The 23,967-nt window shown below is 37.6% G+C and overlaps 1 protein-coding gene across 1 annotated transcript in view; it reads right to left on the minus strand.

Moving 5' to 3' along the window:
* Window positions 1-1,302: 1,302 nt before the first annotated feature.
* calcrl2 (calcitonin receptor-like 2) overlaps window positions 1,303-23,967 on the minus strand; it is a 35,834-nt gene continuing 13,169 nt past the window's right edge. Inside the window, exons 2-13 of the mRNA XM_085146204.1 lie at window positions 16,319-16,376; window positions 16,004-16,178; window positions 11,676-11,783; window positions 10,017-10,129; window positions 9,270-9,361; window positions 8,820-8,949; window positions 8,472-8,625; window positions 7,918-7,978; window positions 6,762-6,828; window positions 4,663-4,881; window positions 4,391-4,432; window positions 1,303-4,215 (exon numbers count right to left, since the gene is read on the minus strand). Of these exons, the coding sequence (XP_085002330.1) occupies window positions 3,937-4,215; window positions 4,391-4,432; window positions 4,663-4,881; window positions 6,762-6,828; window positions 7,918-7,978; window positions 8,472-8,625; window positions 8,820-8,949; window positions 9,270-9,361; window positions 10,017-10,129; window positions 11,676-11,783; window positions 16,004-16,178; window positions 16,319-16,376 (1,498 nt within the window). The 3' untranslated portion in view covers window positions 1,303-3,936. The remainder of the gene's footprint in view (window positions 4,216-4,390; window positions 4,433-4,662; window positions 4,882-6,761; window positions 6,829-7,917; window positions 7,979-8,471; window positions 8,626-8,819; window positions 8,950-9,269; window positions 9,362-10,016; window positions 10,130-11,675; window positions 11,784-16,003; window positions 16,179-16,318; window positions 16,377-23,967) is intronic.

A 23,967-nucleotide genomic window follows, 5' to 3' on the forward strand; every position in this document is an offset into this window, starting at 1 on the left:
TAATCTCAATTGCCTGTTAAAGTTAATAGTACTTATTTTAATTACTTTATATAGTGTTGGTTTACACTAAATAAGATATATTAAATAAAATAAATAATGAACAAACCAAAAAAGAAATAAAGTAGCACACAGATTGCCATATTAAATATACGCCAAATAATAAAGTAACTAGGAAAACTTAAAATAGTTTAATGGGAAAATAGTTGAGCATAAGTATGTAAAATAACAGCAGAAACACTTATGTAAATTACAAATATTTCCAAAATAACCCAAAGTATAGAATAATAACAGACACAGCAGGATTATATTCACACAAATTTATTTCCACACATAAATGGCAGTGTTAAAAATATAAATACAGTATTATGTTTGTCTGTGTAGGTTCTCAGTCATCCACGTCATGGCGATCTAAGCAGCTGTGAAAGAAACACGACTGGAGTTCTTTAGGGTTCTTGAAGACAGATGGCTTGAAAGAGGAGTGAAAGACGCCATCTATGTCCACGGTGAACGACCATCCTTGAGTCGTTTTTCTTTCCAAGCTCCTTAGAGTAATATGTTTGAAGTGAAAATTTGTTTTGGCACTTTATTGGAATGTTTCTCAAATTGCTTTGCAAATGCATCCATGACAGTTGTTTCTCTGGCAGGCACTTCCCAAGTGGGTGGGATTAAGTGAAATAGCTCTTTCACAGCACTTTCTCATGCTTAGTTAATTTCCTGTTACCTCACTATATTCACACTGGAGCCTTTGTTTTTCTATTATGATGTGTGTGTATGCATGCTGTAATAACAGCTAAATACATTTGCTAACAGCTCACCTTTAACAATAAGACTTGCTCAGTTTTCTAGTGGACTGTAGCCAGGATACATACAGTGCACTACTATTAAATTGTATTTCTGTAAAGTCACTGTAAATGCATAACTGTGCAAAGGGAGGGGGAAAGCATTGTGTAACAATAATAAGCACTCTTTGAAATAATAAAACAGCAACACTATGGAAAAACTATAACAAAAAAGGCACACACATCTGTTACGCACAAACTCTTCTCCTGTCTACAGAAGTTAGACAAAAGCTCATCTTCATTTTATCTGAAACCTCAGGGTATTAAAGCTTTACATCAGATCAGTATAACCTGTTCCATTACAATAAAAGTAATATAATTATAAAAGAAACATTAATGGCAGACATTAAATAAGTGCATTTTTTTCATACATTGTTCACAAGAAAGTAGTGGGGAATTTGTGAAGAAACAAATCGTCTGATACCAACAATTGGTGGTTTAAAGTTCGACATTCCTTCCCCCCCCCCCTTTAAACACATGAAACATGAATAGATTTTCCTTATATTTTGTTATGTGTAGCTATTTATTTACTTTTATATGCTCTGCCCAGCTGGTTGTTGTGTTTGCTTCATTCCAAACAGGTGTGTTACCAACAGGGAAGTTGCAGAGTGCCCCCTGGTGGACAAAATTTTCATCATCAACATTCATGGCATAATTGAAGGGTAGCTCTCCCATCTTGTTTTCTTTTACAAATTTGAATTATCAACCATATTTAATGTCTTCAATACCAATAGATTGGCTGAGATTGGCTGATAGTATTGGTCTGCCGATAAATTGGTCAGGGTCTAGTGCACACACTATTTATGGAACTTTTCTGAGCATTTCCTGTACTTAAACCTCAGCCTCAGAGTTTTGAGCCAACCTAGTTGAGCCGTTCTAGTTCTTATTAATCTCATTGTAGAGAAACTGAAACCGGAGCTCAGCAAGAGACAATGAGAAAAGACGAGCAAAAGAAATTTTTTTTTGCATATGTAAATATAGTTTGGATAATATGTAAATATAGTTTTGAAAAATAAAATACCACTCCTGTATTTTAGCTCTTTTGCTGACTGTCCAAAAACCGCAACATTCTGGCTGCTCAGTTACAGATTGAAGTTAAGGGATAAAACTCCAAACTATAACTAGCTACAACAAGTCTAGTTAAACCACAACACACACAATATTGTTTAGTCTTTACCTTACATTCTCTTGAACTGAACTAACTTAATTACATTGTGTAAGAAAACAGCTAGCATAGCAGTTGCTAGCTTCACCTTTTGCTAAAATCTAACTTGGTTCAGCTTTTCACCTCAGTGGGTTTGCTTGTGTCATTTACTTAGGTGATGAAGTACCATAACGCCACTTCAATTTACCAAAATTGGTATTTTTCGACAAAATGCTAAAGAATAAGTAGGGTTTAAGTTTCAGATTATCCAGCTGCAGCTAATGGGCCAGCTAGCTTAAACTTTGGATATAATTTTTAGATTTACATGTCTAGTTAGCTGCCTTTCTGTATCATTTGGTTTTGAAAAATAAAAATTAACATCTTATTCTTTTTTTTTTTTCATTGTTACAGTAAAAACCAACTCAAACTAAATATTACAGCATTTTGCCTTTTTTTGCATTTTGAATAAGGCAGATTAGTTCTATAACAGTGTATTTTCCAAACTCTCTGGGCACAGCACTCCCTCTGGTAATAAATTCCAGCTCTATTATAGGATTCACTGTGGTGTGAAATTTAATATGTGAAACAACTTAAATGAGGATGCTGGCTTTCAAGACAACATGAGGTGTTTTTATCTTTCTTAAATAAAAGTTTGTAAAAAAAAAAAAAAAATCACATCTGTGGGCTACGACATTCACTTGGTCACTCTGATATACAGTTAAGCATTCGGCGGCTCTATGGGGAAACTAATGACACAAACACTCACCTGAAAATATGCATTAACTGTTTAGAAATGAGCAATGTTTTCATACACAGTTATCAGAGGCTTAAATAAGGCTTCAGATAAAATATCTGGATTGATTGCAGTTGCTGGAACTCTCAATATGAGGTCCCGCAAGGTGTCCATGAAAGTGAAAGAGGAAATCATTCCCAAAAAATAAACCTATAAGACAGATAGCAAAAGCTTTTCAAGTGGCCAAATCAACAATCTACTACATTTAGTAGAAAATGTAGTGCTGACCATTAACAGCACTAAAAGATCTGGAAGCCCACAAAAGGCAACTTAAAGAAGATGATTGCATATTCTTTCCTTGTTTAGCAAGACCCCTTGAATTTAGCTAACCCAAGAACGCTCTCAGGGAGGTAGCTGTATAATTTTAAAGTCTACAATCAAGCTAGTCACCTCATCTCAGTCTAATAAAGCATGCTTTTCAGTTACTAAATACAAAACTAGAGGCAGGGAAATCCACAAACAAGCAGCAACTGAATGTGGCTGTGGTTAAGACCTGGCAGAGCATCTCAAAGGAAATGCACCATTGATGATATCCATAGTTTTTCTCCAAAAGGATTTTCATCCAAATCTTAAAAAACTGTTCAATTAAAATTAAAATTTAAAGTAATTGGTTTATCCAATTACTTAAAGAAAATAGGGGACAATGTAATAAAATGGCTGAAATTCCTAAACAGCTAATGCAATACTTTTATTAATCGCATCTTGATTGTTTGATTTGCTGTAGATCGTGTTTGGTGGTGTAGAGATGTCTCATTGTCCAAAAATCTATTTTCCTAACTGCATCTAAGATACAGCGTCAGGATTGTCATCTTTCTCTATTTTGATGAAAACTACAAAAAACAAACAACAACTGAAACTTGACGTGACTGCAGCAACATAACAAAACGTTACAATAGGATTATTGGATATTACTGGATATGATGAACGACGATGATGAACGCTTGTTTTTTTCATCAGTTCCTAAAAGTCCAAAAACGTAAGTGTAGAAATGTGCTACACATTACATGCTTTTAAATTGCTCTCCAGACATTATGTACATACATACAAAACCTAACATTTATTGTGAAAACTCTCCGTCAGTCCCTGTTTTTTTCAGTGTGTGTTGTGTGTGTGTTTGTGTGTGTATGGCACTAAAACCGTCACCTCTGTGTTTTATCCAATCAGATTTGAGTGGTCTCCAGCATGTTGCTTATCTCCCCGTTGGTGCATGCATTGCTCTTCTTCCTGCTGGCGTTTTGCGGCACCACGGAGATCGAGTCCTTTTTTTCCGAAGGTGCATTGGCAGGCGGCTCTACGTTCATGGTGATGCGGCTGGTTTCGGTGATGGAAGAGTTGGTGTGGTAGTTAAAGTGGTTATTGGTGAGAGGTGTTTCACCCCAGCCGGTTTTGCCCCAGGCAGATTTACACTGAAACCACTTCCTCCGCACTGCTGTTTGAGCCTGCACATCAACAGTGAATAAATGTCATCTTATCTATGCTCTTTAGCCAATTCTAAGTCAACATTTTGGAAATTCGGACAGAATTTATATCGAATGAGTAAAAAAAAATCTGCATTATTTGTGTCATGACTGAAGTCTTAGTCAGTTTAGCACTTTGAAAATTTCTTAGACATACCTCAGCATTGCAGAAACAGAAAATAGATGCCACCAGGAGTCCCTGAAAAGTAACAGCCACAGATTCAATAGCAGTAAAAAAACATTTCTCAGTGAGAGCACTATATACATGGTGAATTTGAAATGGGCTAATATTAATACACAGTGCTTATTTATGCAGTTTTAGAAGCAAAAAGTGCTCTTTGTCACTGCATGTTGCAAATTATCAAAAGCACTCTTTGGTTTGATCACAGAGTTTAATGTATCTCAAGTGTGCCATTGTTTTGAGTGTACCTGGAAGTGAGTGAAGATGTTAACAAAGAACTCATAGACAGCGTGGCTAATGCGTCCATCCGGCGCCCAAGGCATGAGGATATACTGGATTCCCAGCAGAGGGATGAGGATGAGCGTGGCTCTCACTGCTTTCATGTAGGCCGTGGACTCAGCACAGTGTGTCTCTTTCAGTTTGGTTATCAGAACCCGGACGATATTCAGGAGAAAGAAAAAGTTCACCTGGATAGATGGATGGAGGGGGATAGAGAAAAATATATGTGGTTAAAACAAATATGGACGAGAAGAATGAGACATAATGTTTATTATGAGGCTTTAAAAAAATCTTTTATACGGAAAATACAACAAGTGGCCTGATGGTGGCACTGGAGTCCCAGTAATTAAGGAGACTGAAGTTTAATACATGACTACTTACTGTCTACATTGTGTGCCTTTTACAGTTTAATACAATCATTTTGGCACTCGTTTCAGAACCTGGATGTCATGTTGGGTACTACATGCTAATGTGTAACATGTTTTCAGGCCAAATCTGCTCTACAGTAATACTTTTTCTCCTGTAATTATTCCAGTGGAATTGACACTAAACCAGGCAGAGACACACTCCTAACTGATGAACAATAGTTGGCCGTGATTGGCTTCTTCTGCACCAGAAGACAACTTCAACAATGTGGAATCTGTAAGTATGCCAACCACTGCACATATGCTGAAAAGGTACCCAATTTCCCTAAAACAGCTCTACTATGTGCTCTTCGAGAGAAATGCAGACATAGAAAAGCAACAGACCATTAAGTATGTTCAGTTTATGGCTCTGGATGCAAGTAAAAACACTCTTAAGTTCATTTTTGTGGCTCAGGCAGGCTTCCAACAAGCCAAGACAAAGAGCGAGGTCAGAATTTCATTGGCCAGTGGAACACCATCACAGTATCTTGACAACGTGAGGCCAATATCACATGTCTGCTGCTATATTAGAAGATGGTGTGGTGGGATGCAGATCTTGTGTTGGCTCATACAATGCAGAGCTCCTTGTAGCATTCCTTATGAGCTAAATCTGGTCTCTGGGACTGCTGGGGAATTCTGTGATACTGTGTGGGACAATGTTAATTTGCATGATGCTTTCAGGTGCAGCCATGGTTTCAGGATCATCCACAGTTCACCACCACAGACTTGCCCATGCACTCTCCTTTCCTCTGTGTGACTGAGGATTTTTTCCCCACATGGAAGTAGAAAATATGTGACAGGCATCTGCATCAACAAGTGATCATCCTCCAGACATGGAACATGACAGCAGACAAGTGTCGGGCCTGGACTCGCCAAAGGTTCTTTCCAATATGTTCCAATATGTATATTATTTTTAGCAAATTGCTTTCATTTAAAGGGAACCACGCTGTTATTTACAGTGTATTTTATCGATCTAGTCGGCTATTTTTCTTCACTTATCTGGGTCCCAGTTGTGGGGGCAGCAGACTAATTGGAGACCAAGTTTTTTCCCAAGCCAAACGGGAGATGTAATCTCTCCAGCATGTCCTGGGTCTGCCCCAGAGGCCTCCTGTTGAGTGGAACATGCCTGGAGCAACTCATCTAGGAGGTGCATAGCAGAGGCTCTCCTCGTCTTACAGTGGATTTCATTAGTAAATTTAACATTTGTTCATTGACTCCACTGCATCTGTTGTATTCTCTCTACTGGTTCTTTTACAGTAACGACATATGTGTATTGCATGTACTCTAATATTCAATGATTTTCTGAACAACTAAACAGTGAAACTGTACCAGTTTTCCTTAAAAACATATGAACGTAAATGCAGTGTTTTGAACGAGAATTTTGTTTTTAGCGTTTTGAAAAATGACATCCAGGTTCTGAAACTAGTGCCAGAGCTATGATTTGAAAATTGTAGCATTTTATCATTTTACTGTAATTATGCTGGCAATATTTATCATGGCACTTAAAGGCTGACACAGCGTATTTGATCTCTCTGTTAATAAATGAATGTGTATCTGGTATATTGTCTATTTCATGTATCAGTGTGTGCAGCGGTGTAATGAGCTGTGACTCAATATTTAAAATTTGGGTCAAAGATATTTAAAATGCACTGTTATCAACTCACAATGAGTGCAACATGAATGGGGGCGTGTATGATGTAGAGCAGCTGAGTGTGTATGCTAATCCAGCACCTGAAACAAACACAAAGAGGAAATCATTGTTCATCGTTTGTGCCACACTCAATGAACACTGCAATTTGATGAGATAATTCTATATTTTATAATTCCTCTCAACAAAAGACTGTGCTATGAGGCTAGAGTAAAGACCTGCAAAAGCACTTTATTCTTTGAGTCCATACCGGAGGCCGAACAAAGGATCACAGTGTTTTTTTAATATTCTATATAGTCTCGTATGTTTTATTGTATATAAATATTTTACTGAGAAAGCAGTTAAATTGACAGATATTCAAAAAAAAACCCTCCCCAAATTTAAAAAACTTCTGGACAAAGTTCAGATGGGAGAAATTTTGTAATGGAAGCTCTGATTCAACCCAAATTAGATGTGACAGATGTGGGCAGAGGGTTCTTCTACGTATCTGAAAAAAAGAATATAAATATCATGATGGACTGATTGAATAGATTATAAAAATATAAAGATCAGTAAACACCAAACATTTTTTGGGGGAGAAGGTCTGACTGTGATGAAAAAGAACGTAGCAAGTAAAATAAAGGTGTGGAAGTGGTGGAGCTATCAAATTATCCAAAAACTATAACTGACAAATTAAAAATATAATACCACAATATATTTTACTCAACTAATGTCAAAGGTGTTCATCTGCTTATAATAATGATGATGGCAAAACATCTTTTACGAAGCTGCTGTTGACATAGTCACTATATAAACTATCCCTATAAGCCACAATCTTTATCAGTGTTTTCACAGACTGTAAAGATTGTGGCTTATGGGAATGGGTCACATTGCAGCTTGTACATGTGGATTACAGTGAATCAAATTATTCTCAGCGAGTCAGGCTTTGTCAGTCATTAGCTTATATCCATTATATACTGACCTTAGTTTGTTGAACATTTTTCAGTCAAATATTTCTATACAAGAATCCACTTCATATTTTAGAGACTATAGAAAAGATGAAAAACTCTCTTGTGCTTTGCTCTACTTCCAGTATGGATATCTCTACACGTCTTACAACATTTCTCATCTTAGTCTGAACTTCTGATTTACAGAGATGACAATGGCAAAACAGTAAATGTGCTGCATCTTACGGGTCGTTATGGAAAAGCCCACGAGCCACAGCGTATGTGACAGCAGGAATGATGGGAAAACCTTTGGACAGAGAGAGAGAAAATCAGAAATGAATACTAGACTGACACCCAGGATCTCTGCAGGGGCTGCTGCAGCCGCAGCAGTACATCTTAGTGTATTAGTGAATGAGGATGTATATGTATGTATAATACATGTTCACGTGTTTGGATACAGTGCCGTGAAAAAGTATTTACTCTCTTCCTGATTTCTTAGTTTTGTTTTGTTGTTTTTTTATATATATATTTGTCATGCATGTCATGTTTCAGATCATGAAGCAAATTTTAATAGTGGACAAAGATAACCAGAGTAAATAATAAAGAGGAAATAATAATAATAATCCCCTTCACAATAATATTAAGGGGGAAAAAAGCTATCCCAACCTACCTGGCCCTTTGTGGCCAGAGCCAGGTCTGCAAATTTGCTGCTAACATGATGCAAATTCCTACATAACTAGACTAAGCAACTCCAAGAAGAATTGGAAAAGGCACAAATGTGTTTGATCCTCCTGACTCACCCCACCCCAGGATGTAGTACCAGAAGAGCTGCTGTTCCCCAACAAAGACGGCCACTATGATGAGTGTGTGGAGGTAGATGCCTTCACACAGCATCCAGAAGTAGGTGGAAGTAGAGGTATACTGAGTCAGTACAGCCAGGATCTTACAGTTCACCTGATGGAGGGGATATCGTAAGTCCTTATATACTGAATATGTTATAAGCAGATTTTTTATAAATATGTAATTAAACACAAACAGAGGACCACAGGTGAAAACTGAGAAAGGCACTGGACTATGGATTATAAGGCCTTTTTGAAAACAGAGAAAACTCATGAGTGTAATGAGATGAAGACTAGTTGGTAGCTCACAGAGTTGCTGGTGTCTGTGCCCTGGTTATTGACTATGCTGAATGTGAGCCATATCATAGTAACAATTGAGTTTAAGATGAAGGAAAGAAACATGTTCTTATGAAGGGAGATTCTCTGGCAGCTAAGGCTCCTGAAAGAGAGCAGAGAGAGCAAAGGATCAGCATTAGTGGACTACCGTATTAGTTACGGGTGCTTCAGAGTGAACTAATACTTTTCTCAGGTGATTATTATTCCCATTCAAGCAATCACCATTATTTTCTATGATAATTTAATGGTAAATGGTAAATGGCCTGTATTTGTATAGCGCTTTTACTAGTCCCCTCTAGGGACCCCAAAGCGCTTTACACACCCAGTCATCCACCCATTCACACACTTAATCATATGATTATGAAGAGGGAAAAACAAGAAGCAGTCAATTAACCCAGACAGAAGAAACCTCCCATGACTCACTTGAAGTAGGAGAAGATGGTCAGACTGATGACTAAGGACACAATGGAAAGACTATGACCCACCATGGCCATGTAGTAGACACTGATGGCAAGCTGCAGGGAAAAATTGCTCAGCTATAATGAATGTAAATAGATTTATCGCTGATTAAGAGTGATTTTCTTTTAAGATTAAGATGTTAGCCAGCACAGGAAAAGTAATACAATCTTTGCATCTTCTCTTCACAGTATGTGAAAGCAGCACACAGCAATGCAAATAAAACAACTGTAAACTCTCTTCTGAGAGAGAAAGTATTTGCTGGATGGCCATCAATTAAGATGCACTAAACAGTAATCATTGCTGGAGAAATGGCATGGGAATTTTAAATTGATTAAAGACAATATACAAAAGGTCTGACAGGCTTTAGAGATTTGTTTCTGACAGGAATATTCTTCAAACAACTGGCTTGTTCAGTCTGGACATGAGGTCGATTAGACTAAAAGCAGATTTGAGCAAGGTGAAAATTTCTATCAGAACTCTACTTAGACAGATTTTTGTTTAAAGTTGAAAGTGCAAATAAATTCTAACTCCAGTGAGAAAATTTCACAAAAAACATTAATTTATTCAGAAAAATAGCTCCCGAAACAGTGGCACACAGAACCACGCTGAGTCCAGATTACAATAAAGGCCAATGCTCCAATTTGGTCAATTCAGCCAAAACCAAACCAAATTAAACAAATGCAGTAAATGGTGAAAATAGCTCCATTTTACCTTGAGTTTGTGGTTAGTGTGTGCAGAACACATGGTGTAGTTAGACCAGATTCTCTTGCTCTCTGGGTGATGGAACCACTGGCCATCAGGATTACAGACTTTGGTAACCCTCTCTGTTGAATGAACAGATTTTACATGTTGTCATAGTTGGCAATGATAGGCCCATTATACATGAAATACAGCACGTGGACGATTTGTAGTACATGCAGTTAGGTCTGTTCTTTGCTGCACAAAGGGACAATTTTTGCAGTTTCGCCCCTGTAAACCACCACAGTGGATTTTAAATAAAACAATCAAATTGTCCTTGAAGTGAAGGCTTTTAGCTTTAATTAAAATTATTACAGTTTAACAATTGCAACAACTTTTAAACACAGTCCCCCATTTTTGAAGTCTCTAAATTAGTTAGACAAGCTAACTTAATTTTTAAATATCAGGACTGTTTTTAATACTTACATGAAGTCAATGACTGCCTTAAGACTTTAACCCATGGACATCTTTAAATGCTGTTTTTTCACCCTTGAAATGATCTGCCATGTGTTTACTGTAGTTTACATGTAGCTTATTTACTAAGTTACTGTTTGTTTGTGGAACTTTCTGCATTTAACTAGCGAAAGGGTTGTTTTTGCAATATGCTTTGGGTCATTTTCGTCTTACCCAACAGTTTTGCTGCATTTGGCTGAATCTGAGCAGAGAGTATAGCCCTGTTCACTTCAGTATTCATCCTGCTATTTCAACTAAAAGTCAAAACACCATTCATCACTAGTGATCTAGTTCCACTAGCAGCTGTACGGGCACATGCCATAACAAAGTCTCCACTATGTTGGACAGATGATTCCGCTTTCTCTTCCTTTTCTAGTAAATTACCCTTAGTTTCATCAGATTTTTCTGGAAAGTCAAATCTGGTTTTCAGGTTCATTAGTGTAACCAGTGGTTTGCACCTTGTTGTAAACCATCTGTACTTCATTCATGAAGGTGTCTCTTGATTGCAGACTTTTGACAATGGCATGCCTACCCCCTTGAAAGTGTTCTTGACTTGGCTAAATGTTTCAGAGTTGGTTTTCTGAACCATCGACAGAATTCTGTCATCATCCTCTCTAGATGTCTTCTGATCAGTGCAAAAAAAATTTTTTTAACACTGCACAAGATTGTTGATTTGGCTACTCCTTTAGTTTTTTTTGATCACACTAATCGATTTTGATCCTAATGATGGGCTTCTTCACTTGCACTGATAACTTTTTGAGCCTTACATTGACTAAAATGACTAAAAAATCTATAAAACACAAATTCACTACTTTGAATGAAATTCAGACATTACGTGTCCTTTATTTCTCACAAAATAGCAAGGGAATGGACACCTGTCCAAGAAACTTCTTGTCAGTCCAATGAAAATGAAAATTGGTGACTATGTATCGACTATGTATAGAAATGCCTCTAATTCCTAAACAAATAATACAACATTTTTGTTAAACCCGTTTGATTGTGATTTAGAGATCAATCACATCTTCATTACTTGATTTAAAATTAACTATGGTGGTGTAAATTCAAAACTATAACTATCTTTGTTCAATCTATTATTGACTTAACTGTATCAGTAGTACAAATAAAAAAGAAGAATACAAAGAGACACATATTTAACATGTGTGTCCATTACGGCCTTACCAGTAGGGTCAAAGTCCATAAAATATGCTGGACACATCTGCATGACAGTTCCTGGAGCTGAATCATCCCAACATAGCCAGCCATCCCATGTACGGTTACAATAAGGGCCTAAAGAGGGCAGAGGAGAAATGTCATTGAGATTTGCATGTCTGTGCAGTGGTAATTTAGGGAAAGATAACCATAACACACACATACACACACACACATACACACACACACACACACGCACACACACACACACACACACACACACACAGAGAGAGAGAGAGAGAGAGAGAGAGAGAGAGAGAGAGAGAGCAGCTGGATAGTGGTAACACTATAAGCCTTTTGGAAGTTCTAACCAAGTGGTGGCTAAGATGAATAGGCACATAGACAGGGGTGCACATAAGTGGTCCGCAGGTGCACATTCGCTGTCAAAATAAAAGACGTGCACCAGATAAGAAGTTGCAACGCATGTTTGCGTAGATATAAAAGGCACTGTTTTTGTCCGCTAGAGTGAGATTTTCACGGCATATTCTGCACCACATCTCTGTGCATTCATCATTTGAAGCCAGCTCACCTCCTGCAACCACTTCCGAGAATACGTGCTTCTTTTGCGGTTCGTACTCCTTATAACATTTCTTTGGAGGTGGAGGAACACCAAAGTAATTGGTTAAAGGAGCTTATCTGGTGCGCATCTTTTATTTTGACAGCGAATGCGCACCTGTGGACCACTCTTGTGCACCCCTGCACATAGCTCAATACAGCGTCACACAGAAAGGAATTGGCAGTAATACCAGAGGGGTAAAACACCAGGCACTTGTAGACAGAGCAGTTCCTCAAGACTGTAAGACCAGACTGACCAACATGTGCACTGCCTGGATTGACTACAAGAAAGCATATTACTCAATGCCCCACACATGGATCCTAGAATACCTAACACTATACAAGATCAACAGGACCTTAAGAGACTTTAAACTTTGTAATATTGACACAAATATATTTTGTTCAGGTGTGGAATTGACACAGGTTTTGGAGATTATCACACAGAAATTAACGATATTAAAGAAGTGGTTTGATATAAATGAATTATCATTGAATCTAGATAAAACCAAATTTATGTTGTTTGGAAACCAAAATAAAAACATCAAAGTAGAAATATGTGTTGACAATGTATATTTAGAAAGAGTAAATGAAATAAAATTTCTTGGTGTGATCATTGACCACAAGGTCTGTTGGAAACCACATATTACTTATGTTTGAGGGAAATTGGCACGGGGCATTGCTGTCCTGGGGAAAGCAAATAATATATAAAGTAAGAAATAAAATGCTTCCAAAAGAAATCTGTAAATTGTTTATAGAAAGAGAAGGTGGGTGTAACTTAAGAGGGAAATAGAATTTAAAAATACAAAGTGCTAGAACAACTTTAAAAAGTATGTCTATCTCTATAGCAGGAGTTAAATTATGGAACAGTCTAACAGAAGAAATGAAAGAAAGTAACAACATAAACTAGTTTAAAACAAAATATAAAAAACAAATTTTTAACAAATATAAGAATGAAAGAAAACAGGGTTAACCCAGTGTGGAAATGTTGTTCGTAACAGTGTTTTAGTTTGTTTGTCTCATAATTTGTCAATCTGCAAACGTTACCACTCAGTCCTTATTTATATGAAAGTAACTATACTGTGGTGGGGCTTGTTTATTTGTTTTGTTTAGTGTTTGCTTTACTTTTACTTCATATGTTGTTTGTTTAATTTAAGGCTAAAAGAAAATTAAATCAATGAGAGGCAAAATTTGAGGGGGTAGGGAATAATAAGTGTAGACTTCTGCTTACTCCTTTTCAAACAAAAGAATGGAATGATATCTTGTAATGAATGTGAAGGCACATGTTTGAAATAAAAATGAACTGAACAGAACTGAACTGAACTTCATTATGAACTCAATGGGGACATAGCAAACAACTCTAGAAGCCAACTTCAAACCAAACTGCATTGCTGTTCTACATAAGCCTTAAACCCCTTGGTGATCAATGGCTACGGATACTGACTATGGAATGGAGCAATTGACAGCCACCTCCTCTACATGGATGACATCAAGCTATATGCCAAGAGTGAATGAGACATCGATTCACCAATCCGCACCACTAGGATCTACAGCAGTGACATTGGAATGTCATTCGGATTGGAGAAAGTTGAATAGTAACAAAGAGAGCGAAGGTAGTCAGAAAAGAGGGGATCAAACTACCAGAAATGAATTCCTCAGGCAGCAGAAACCCAAGAAAGAAGAAGAGCAAGGAGAAGAATCCTCATGTTAGGACATGCCCCTTCATAGTATGTATGAAGGCAGATTGAGGAAATTGTATCAGTGGCTGGACAAAGTTGGACTTAAAGACAATACAGAGGCCCTAATCATGGCACCACAAGAAATAGGTCTTAGCACGAGCTCAATAGAAGCAGGGTTCTACCACACCAAGCAAGAGGTGCAGGCTGTGCAAAGATTCCCTGGGATACATGGAACAACATTAACAAGTGGCTAGCATATATACAGAAACATCCGTGCTGACTATGGCCTGGAAGTCCCACGGTCAAAATGGGACATGGTTCCTAGGGTGGTTGAGAATGACCAAGCTAAGTTCCTGTGGGACTTCCAGATACAGACAGACAAACTGGTGATAGCTAACCAGCCAGACATGGTAGTGGTGGACAAGCAGAGGAAGATGGCTGTAGTGATAGATGTAGCTATGCTGAGTAATAGCAACATGAGGACGAAGGAACACAAGAAGCTTGAGAAGTAGGGCTGAGAGACAAACTCAAGAAGATGTTAAGGGTGAAGGCAATAGCTGTTCCATTGGTAATCAGAGCACTGAGTGCAGTGACCTTGAAGCTTGGCGAGTGCCACCAGTAGATCCCAGACATCCAAGATTTCTGTCCAGAAGAGTGCAGTCCTAGGAATAGCAAAGATACAGCTAAAAGAACACCCGCAGGGGCGAGAGGCACCCTAAAGTGATTATACACCAACTGTTCATTTTGAATTTATTTTATCATCCACAGGCAACCCTTTAAATTATTATTACTATTTATATAGATTTTCCATTCATTATAAATAGTGTGTTACTCTTATATAGAGAGTGTAACCACAGCTGGGCTACACAAAGCTTCTCAACAATACTCGGAAATTCGCTTATACCAGGTCCCACAGAGGCATGCTGGGAATTGAAACACACAATAACATTTCAAAGGCAGTGAAGTACTGAATGGGAGTAACAGGCACTGGGGAAATACAAAGGGCAAGTTTCCTTTCTTTCTGAATCACTTCCTCTCTCTCTCTCTTCCTCTTTCTCTCTGTCCCTATCTCTTTCTCTTTTCCAAGGAATGTGCACACACCAAATACGAAGGACTGCCAGTAATACACCTCACTTCCTTACTATTCAACTACTATCAGTTACTTAATATGTTATATGTTGCTTTACGATATATATACACACTACTGTGCTATAAACAAAATGCTGTAAACAAAGAGTGCTTTCAGAAAAATAAATGATTGTTTGTTGGCCCCAAATGTATTCTGCAGCAGGATAATGACCCCAAACACAGCCAAAGTCATTAAGAACTCTCTTCAGCGTAAAGAAGAACAAGAAGTACTGGAAGTGATGGTATGGCCCCCACAGATCCCTAATATCAACATCATCAAGTGTCTTTATGTATTTTTACTTGATAAACAGAAAATACAGCAACTGCTTTATCACACAGAGAGGTCTACACAATAGCAATGGACTCCTTTACTGCCCCCGAAAGGTGGAGGATGGAAAATATCCAGACTTTTGTTGATGGTGGTTCAGGGGTTTATTTCAAGCCAATTTCACATTCTAAAACAACTTAGTGGGTTAGCGGTAAACAACCCCACCTCCTGTGTATGCTTGCTCTACGGAGCTTTTAAATGCCATTGCTACCAACATTTAAAGTCTTCCGATATAGGTGAGGAATTTGAGGAGTTTTTCTTCTGCCTTGGTGAGATCATGAGTGAAAGTTTTATTTTCCTTTTCCCTTTCCTCTTCATTTACTAGTAATGCAACAAGTCATCTGATCTAGCACTGGCTCTGATATAATTATGTGGAAAGTTTTCCAAACACAATGAAAATAGATGAATTTTTATTAATTAATTTTATTAATTAATTGTTTCATGCATACTGTGCATGTTTATATTTACAGTAGAAGGGATTTCAATGCTTCTTTAAAACTGCAGCATCCTCCATCTACCAGGAATAATATACTTAAAAGAAATTCATCCAGCTGGGATAAGTGCTTATAGTTTATGAGCATATGGAACAATGGGTAAAGTGTTATCATCACCTTCTTCTGTTACTGGATCGTGGATTATTTTCAAGTAGCATTCAAACTGAGCAGCCAGGATCTGCCGTCTCGACTGTCCAAGTAAGTCGGCCAAATCCATGTTAGTAAAATTCTCCTGCCGTGGCATTGTTTTTTCAGTGACCGCCAGGGACTCCGTATCCTGACAGTGGGCCACCTGGGCAAGGTAGTCATCAAAAACAAAGAGTATGTTAGAGATACTACAAATCTATGTCCTCTAATTTAATCAAAGCACATTCTGGCTTTGACATAAAGCATTAGACACTTAAATAGCTAATGGGTGAAAGGAGTACTCACCTCTGTGAAGAGTGCCAGTGCAACCAGCAGGGAGAGTGTTAGGGTTTTCCACATTTCTCTAAAAGGAAAAGAAGAACATGAACAATGTAATTGTGAAACATCTGTACGCTATGCCTCCCACCATATGTACATGTGAAGTGGCTTCAGCTGCTTCATTCAAGTACAACATAAAACCACCACTAGCATACATGAAATCAAGCGCTCCGCATAGCGTCACTGTTGCAGGCCGAACCCAAATGCCTCTGTGTGAACGCACGGTTTTATAAGCACATTCGTGTATGTTTATTCGCTGTTTGTGTATCTTCTTATTTATCAGCAAAGGAAGTTCATGCTCCCGCAGTCATTTCTCTCTACTGTCCACTCAAGGTCACAGAAACAGATGTGTGTTTATTGTTATTTTGGGGCAAAAGAGCAGCGAGTTCCCTTTAGCTTTTCATCTTTAATGAGCCAGCCAGTCTCTAACAACAAATACACAGTCAGTTCTTTAATTCTGTTGTTCTCGCTCTCTATAGTCAGACTTTGTTTCGGGGATTTGCTCAATGCAAAAATCTACAGCTGCATATTCTGTTTAATTTTTCCTCGAAGCAAAATGTATTGTGAAACTGAGGCATCTACATTTTTTTTAAGATTTCAAATGATTAAAGTCAAACACAACTGATAAAATAGCAACATTTTATCAACATGGTTACGAAAACATTTTGCCAGATGTGAAAGGGATATAAACTGAAGAGTGTATGAGAAAAATATCTGAAAAAGCAATAAGAGTTCACATTATTGTCAATAAATTCTCTGTAGGGGACAGAGTAATGAAAGCATTTTGACAGATGCGAATAAGAGAGATAGAAAAGCAAAAGGGGGAAGAAATGTGTGGAAATGTTGTGAGTCAGCGGTGTTGTTTCTCTAAATATTCAGTTTTATAATTATTTTTGTGTGTGTAAAAGAGCCTGGAGAGAAGAGCTGGCAGACTTGATTTCATCGTCCAAAATCTTCTACGTGACTGGATCATTTTTTCCCCCACTCAATCCAACAGACTCATATAAGATGAAAACGTTTAAGTTTACAACTGAAATATTCTTGTTTGATGCTTTTGTCTCTGTTGCTTATTTACTCATTGTGACAATAGAATATATTAAAAATAGTTTTGTAACTCTCATGAAAATTTAATTCCCTTATTTTTAATTGAACATACACTGGTGATGAAAAGAAACAAACAAACACTGAACAGAGTAGGTGAGGACAGAAAGCAGGCTTGGTAGACAGATTAACAAATAACAGGACCCATCAAATGCTTAGTTATTCAAATAATTAAACATTTAAGAAAACATGCTTAAAATATAAACTTAATGTATATCAATTAAGTAAATTTCATTTGACCAGATTCCATTAAATGTAACATTTTATATTCTACACAAGTAAAATTACCATATATAAAATGAAGTTAAGTCAGCATTATGGACATCAATATTTTTTGAGTGTACTAAGCATACCTAAAATAAACTAAAATAACACAGAAAATTAAATGTATGCTGATTTCTTCACAGATTACCACTTGTTCATAGTTCTTGCTGACTTGCATTGGCTACCCATCAAATATTGTATTGATTTTAAAATCTTGTTGCTAATAAATAATATTGCGCCTAGCTATCTCACTGACCTTCTCAGCCTGTACACTCCTAGTCGAGCGTTAAGATCATCAGGTCAGTTACTCTTGGTGCAACCTAGGTCTCAGCTGAGGACCAGAAGACGATCGTGCCTTTGTCTCAGCTGCACCTAACCTCTGGAACAGCCTTCCTGCTACTACTATTCGTGCCTCGGACTCTATCCAATCTTTCACATTACGGTTGAAAACCTACCTATTTAATCTGGCATTCCCGACTAGCTAGTGCCCTCATCTCATCTATTTTAATCTTATTATTGTATCTTTGTTTAGCCTCTTAGCTGATATTATATTTGTATGAATTGACCCTCCAAATTAGACACTTCTGGTCTAATTAGTGCTTCCCATCTGTTAGTGTTAGTGCTAGTGCTTGTTTTGTATTTTGGTAATGCCTTTTATATACATTTATTTTGATCTATTGTAATATTGTGAAGCACTTTTCAAGCCTTTGGTTTTAAATGTGCTATATAAATAAAGTTGTATTATATTCTTATAATTCTGGACACAGACTGGATGTCATGTACTTGTATTGCGTAAAACAGCTTAAACTACACTTATTATAATTAAAATATCAGTTCGCCAATGTTAAATGTTAAAGTCAAGTGTTTCTCAAACTAGGTTCGAAGTGAAGGCAACACACAGGAAATGTCCCAAGCTCATTACAGTAAAGCTTGCCTGCAAGATTCTTTCCAAACTGCTTGCTTCTGCAGTTTTCCTCCACCAACCTAGAGAAAGTTTTGGTATTGCTGAGTCTGCTAAGATCAAGTGCAACCACGGATTACTTTAGATTGTTTAACCACATCTTTTTCCCCCAGCTGAGGAGTATTTCAAATTGACTGCAGCACAGTGTGTTTTTGCATAAGAATCATAGACTATTATTTTTACTACTACCCTGTGCAAATAGGTTTCTGATTTGGTCTTTTAATGGCATCCTACCAGCGAAGAACAACATCTTAGCCACAGGCTATTGTAGCCTGCCCTTACTTTTTTTTTCTTCGCATCACAAACTGTGCTGTGACAGTTTTTCCCATGAACTTCAGTTCTGAGTTTCTGTCAGTGACAATGATGACACGCACAAACACACACAAATATTTATAATTATGATTCAATCCATCAAGAACCAAACAATGATTGCCCCTCTTTCTGTTTTGTACACAGTTGCCTCTCATAATGTATTGTTCCCCATCAGAACATTGTTAACCCAAGGATACGCACCCGCACATATCATAATGCCTTGGCAAGTGCTCGCTATGTGCCATTGTCACCAATAAACACTGCTTGCAATCTATCTGTGAATTGTAGCCAAGTGGTTTGGATTGTCTTTGTTTTGCGGTAACAAACTGAGATGCTATTGCTGATTTGTCACTTCCTTTGTCCCTGTGGTTTTATTGTCTTTTATTTTCTCCCAGGCCGTCACCTCTCAATTTGAACTTAGGTGATCCAGATGCATGCTGATTTGACTGTACCCAGAGAATTGTGTGTCCTATATTCAGCCAGACACATTAAGACGCACACATACAATAAAGCCAACACCCTTTCCGCTTGATCTCTTTCTTTTTCTCTTACTGCTGCTCTTGAAGACTCTTCCTCTCAAACTATTTTTTGTCCTCTGGTTTGTCTCATCCTACACTGCTTCCTGTCAGCATTTATTTCAGTCATACCGGTTCATCAGGTGAGAACAAAAGCCCGAAAATCACTGACATGTCAGTGACACTGAAGAATGTTGTGACTGCTTTTCTTTTACGGCTATGAAAAAGAGCTGGGAATCACTGCTGACCAGTGTTTGAACTCAGAGATTCAAACAGTGTTTAAAAAGTCGTACTGAGTGCAGACATAAAAAACACATCACTTTGACAAAGCATCAGCACATGCAGCTTACAATAACCTGGTTCATGAAGAAAACAATGAGTCTTTATACTGTAGCTCTGAGCGCCATTACCACTGTAGCTACAGCAGGTCAGCTGGGACAGTATCACTAATACTGTGTAAAACAACAATAACATAAGTTTTCCCCCTAATTTAGTTAACCTTTCCACAGCATTATATTAAGAAATTTTACTTTATAACTCACTATGCTGTCTGCTTAAGTATAAACAGCAATAAATCTAACAATCTCCAAATTTTGACCATGTTTATTAAAAGTCCCAGCACTGTCTGCAGTACATGTAGCAGAGTAGCATAACAGCTGAGCAGACACTGATGTGGGTCAAGTCACTGTGCTTTTCTTGTGTTGCATTGCATTACTTGGATAGATATTTATATTGCCCTATTCTACACTTACCCAGCGCTCAAATATTTACACTGTAAAACCAAAAGATCCACACGCATACACGGAGCAGTTTCTATGCCCTTTTGGTGCATTTTGTCCAGCACACGCACGCTCATTGCCACTACATGGTGGTTCAGTAACTTGCAAGAAGGTTCCCCCTGATTAGTAGACCTAAGACACGGCTTTGGTTTTAATCAGCTGTGCTGTGATTTGCACCATAAATATACTTGAATGATCAGTTTTCCACAGACAAGGTTTTTTTCTTATGAAAAATAATTAAAAGTCTGTTAAGGCTTTCTTGTGGTTCCTTGACTTTCCAAAATTAAAGCCTTCATCTGTCGAGCTCCTCACCTGTGGAATCAACCCTCAGTTTGACTTCAGGAAGCAGACATCCTCTCTACTTTTCTGCTCATACACTACTTATCCTTTTCTTTTCTCTTTCCTCTCAAACCCAACAGATCGTGGTAAAAGACTCCCGCCTCTCTGACCTTGATTGTGCTTGAGGTTTCTTCCTGTTAAAAGGGAGCTTTTAATTTCCACCGTCACCTACTGTTTTCTCACAGGTTATCATTTCCCCATTGATACTGTACGTCTTTACCCTACAGTATAAATTACCTTAAGGTGTTGTTGTTGTGAGCTGGGGCTAAACACATAAACCTGAATTAAATTAAATACTTTAAAGATTAGGTTTCAAACTTTCTTTTTTATCGGGCAGATCTTGTACACTTAGGTCTGTTGGTCGGAACCTATTCGTAATAGCAATTTTCCAGTGGACTTGCACAGCTGACCCTGCATTCTCAGTCATAGCCCCAAAACTCTGGAATCATCTCCCTCCTCAGATGAGGTCATCTACCCAACTACCAATCTTGAATTCCCAACTTTAAACATTCTTCTTTTCATTTTCCAGCTTCAGGCCAGCTTCCGTTTTATTTTCCCCACTTTGTCTCTTTTTCTTTTACTATCTTCATTTTTAGCATTTAAGTTGTTATGAATTTATTTTTATTATTATTTTTTTATCCTTCATTTGTATTGTTTTCTTTTTTGATTGATCGATTGATTTTGATTTTACTGTTGTGCAGCATTTTGGTCAATGTCTGTTGTTTAAATGTGCAGTTGAAATAACTTGACTTGACTTTTTGATAAAGCTTACTGTTACTATGGATCACGTGATCCACTAGCTGCTCACATTACAGTCCTCCATGAGGCTGATCCTGATCTTGGAAAAACTTCCTTCCAGGCTGATGACCCTGGAATAATGACCTTTTAACTGGAATTGTCTTCCTGTGAAAAAGGAAGGCTTGCTCTACATAGTGCTTGCTCATAAGGGATTATTTGAATGTTGGGGTTTTCTCTCCAATATCATATCTCAATAAAACTGAATTTAATTGGAATTAGATTGACATGTATATGATTATTGAACTAGTGACAAAAGCACTAAAATTAGCAACAGCAAGATGATCTGAAATAAGACACCCATGCTATCAAGGTCTGATGGCATATATTTGCATTTTAAAAAAAAATAAAAATAAAAACATTAGCAAAATTACATAACAGCAACTAAAGTCCAGTATAGGTCAGGCTTTTTCCAATAGCTCAGTGCATTTCTTTAATAGACTTTCTTTCTTTCTTTCTTTCTTTCTTTCTTTCTTTCCCTAGTGAGATGTTTAGATGGTCTGAGAGCGGTCACTGTCAAACTGGTATGTATTGCTTGCTTGTCTGGTAACAGCTGTAAAAACAAATCAAGGCCACCAGTTCACCACATGTAGCAGCCTCACACTAGTAATAATGCAAAGGAGTAACAACAGAAAGTCATCACCTATTGGAAGTGCTAATAACAGAAAATACAAACATGAGTCCAAACATGTGTCAGATGCTGTAGCCTTTCTTGGCAACCACAGAACTCAAAGTGATGTTTTCAGTGGATGGCGAGGTTTCACTCACAGACCTCGCAACATATGCGCAGCAGTTTGAAGTAATTAGTCCAAACTGCTACTTCACAAGTGATTTTTGCAAATGAATTCTGACTACATTAAGATAAACTGTCAGACTCTAAAAGAAGAAGCGACCTAACAATAAAACCTAACACGTTTTATGGAATAGAAAATGAAGAAACATACCAGGATCCTGATGTCCTGAGGTCATAAAATGCTTTAAAAAAAAGGATCAGTCATCTGTGATATTGTGAGAAGCCTTTATTGCTAAAGACTTTCTCTCTCCTTAAACAGAAGTGTTTCTCATTATTTTTGTTAAACCAAAGTGACTCTAATAAATCGTCCCTCTTTCTGGAAGACAGAACATAAATAAGTCTACATCTGAAAAAGTACAAACTGTACCTCTTGATAGTTCATGAGAAACAGAAACATGGGAGTCTGACTGGAGTGGCCCGTATTAAGCAAAAAGTCAGAGAAAAATATTGATAATGTAGAGATAGCTTAACAATAACAACAACCGTGCTATGTTTCTTTGGCCTGTGTTCCAACCTTTCATTTCCTTCCAGTGTTTGAATATTACCACACTGTAATGTTTTTACACAAAATACACAAGAAGAGCAATCCTGCCCACAAGAAAACCACCACCCTGTAGCTTTAACGCTTCTTGTAATGAGGAGCTTTGAAATGGTTGCTGTTCTTCAGATACAGCAGGCATCAAAACTACATCAACATACTGAAGATTGTGGCCCACATAAAGGACCCCTTGAGCTCTCCTGCATTATCCAGGGCCCAGGGGAGAAAAAGCTTGACCTTGGCGCTTCTAAAACCAATACAATTGTTGTAGATTTCCATTTTTGAAGGAATGGATTACACCTTAAATCGGTGAGGTCATCTTTGCAAAAAAAGCCAACAGTACATTTTCTGGGGGTGAAAAATGTAAAAATATACAGTCATCGAAAGAATTCTGCAGGTCTTTTGAAAGAGCTTCAGTGATAGCTTGATTTGTAGCTATGACGAACATTGGCACAATCCGCTTCCGAAGAACATTTGGATCAGGAATACAATAATCGTACTAGATCGGGAATCACAAAACACTTACAGGAACAAACTACAGTTAAATGGGTTAAATGAATCAGGACACAACACACTGTCTACAGGATCAGTACACAATTTCTCCAGCTGCACATAACCATAGCAAATTTCCCATCAACCTCCTGGTACTTGGACTGGTACTTATACGTTAGAAAGGACTATATCCAGTCCATTTACTAAAACTAGTCTATTTACGATTTATCCTTTGCCTTTTGGACACACACTGTTTTATATTTATCTTGAACTACTGTATGTCTATCCAGCTAATATTATTATATTTCATTTAGTTATTTCATTTGAGCTTTACATAACCATTTTAATTTGAACAGTATATTTAGTTTTATAGTCTCACAGTTCTTAAACCTGGCTCCAATTTTATCTTTCAGTGTGAACGGACGCTCTTTTCCAAAAATGAGACGAATAAAGTCAATTTCATCTGAATCGAGCTATTTACTGACAAGCTCCCTAAACGCCTACTTTTTCTCAAACTGCCTTTTCCTTTAAATCAGTTGTGACGTCCTATAGTTTCCACAATGCCAGTTTGACAGCATCCAAAGAGTGGTCATTTCCATCATGAAGTTACATGTCCAACATGTGTAGGCAGGAGAAGCAGTGGTGATGTTATCAGCAGAAGATACAAGAAGACTTTCAATTAGGGGGGAACTACGAGAGACACAGCATGTCTCATAACATCACTGCA

Source organism: Neolamprologus multifasciatus, chromosome 20 (assembly GCF_963576455.1).
Source record: "Neolamprologus multifasciatus chromosome 20, fNeoMul1.2, whole genome shotgun sequence".
In the NCBI taxonomy this organism is placed as follows: domain Eukaryota; kingdom Metazoa; phylum Chordata; class Actinopteri; order Cichliformes; family Cichlidae; genus Neolamprologus; species Neolamprologus multifasciatus.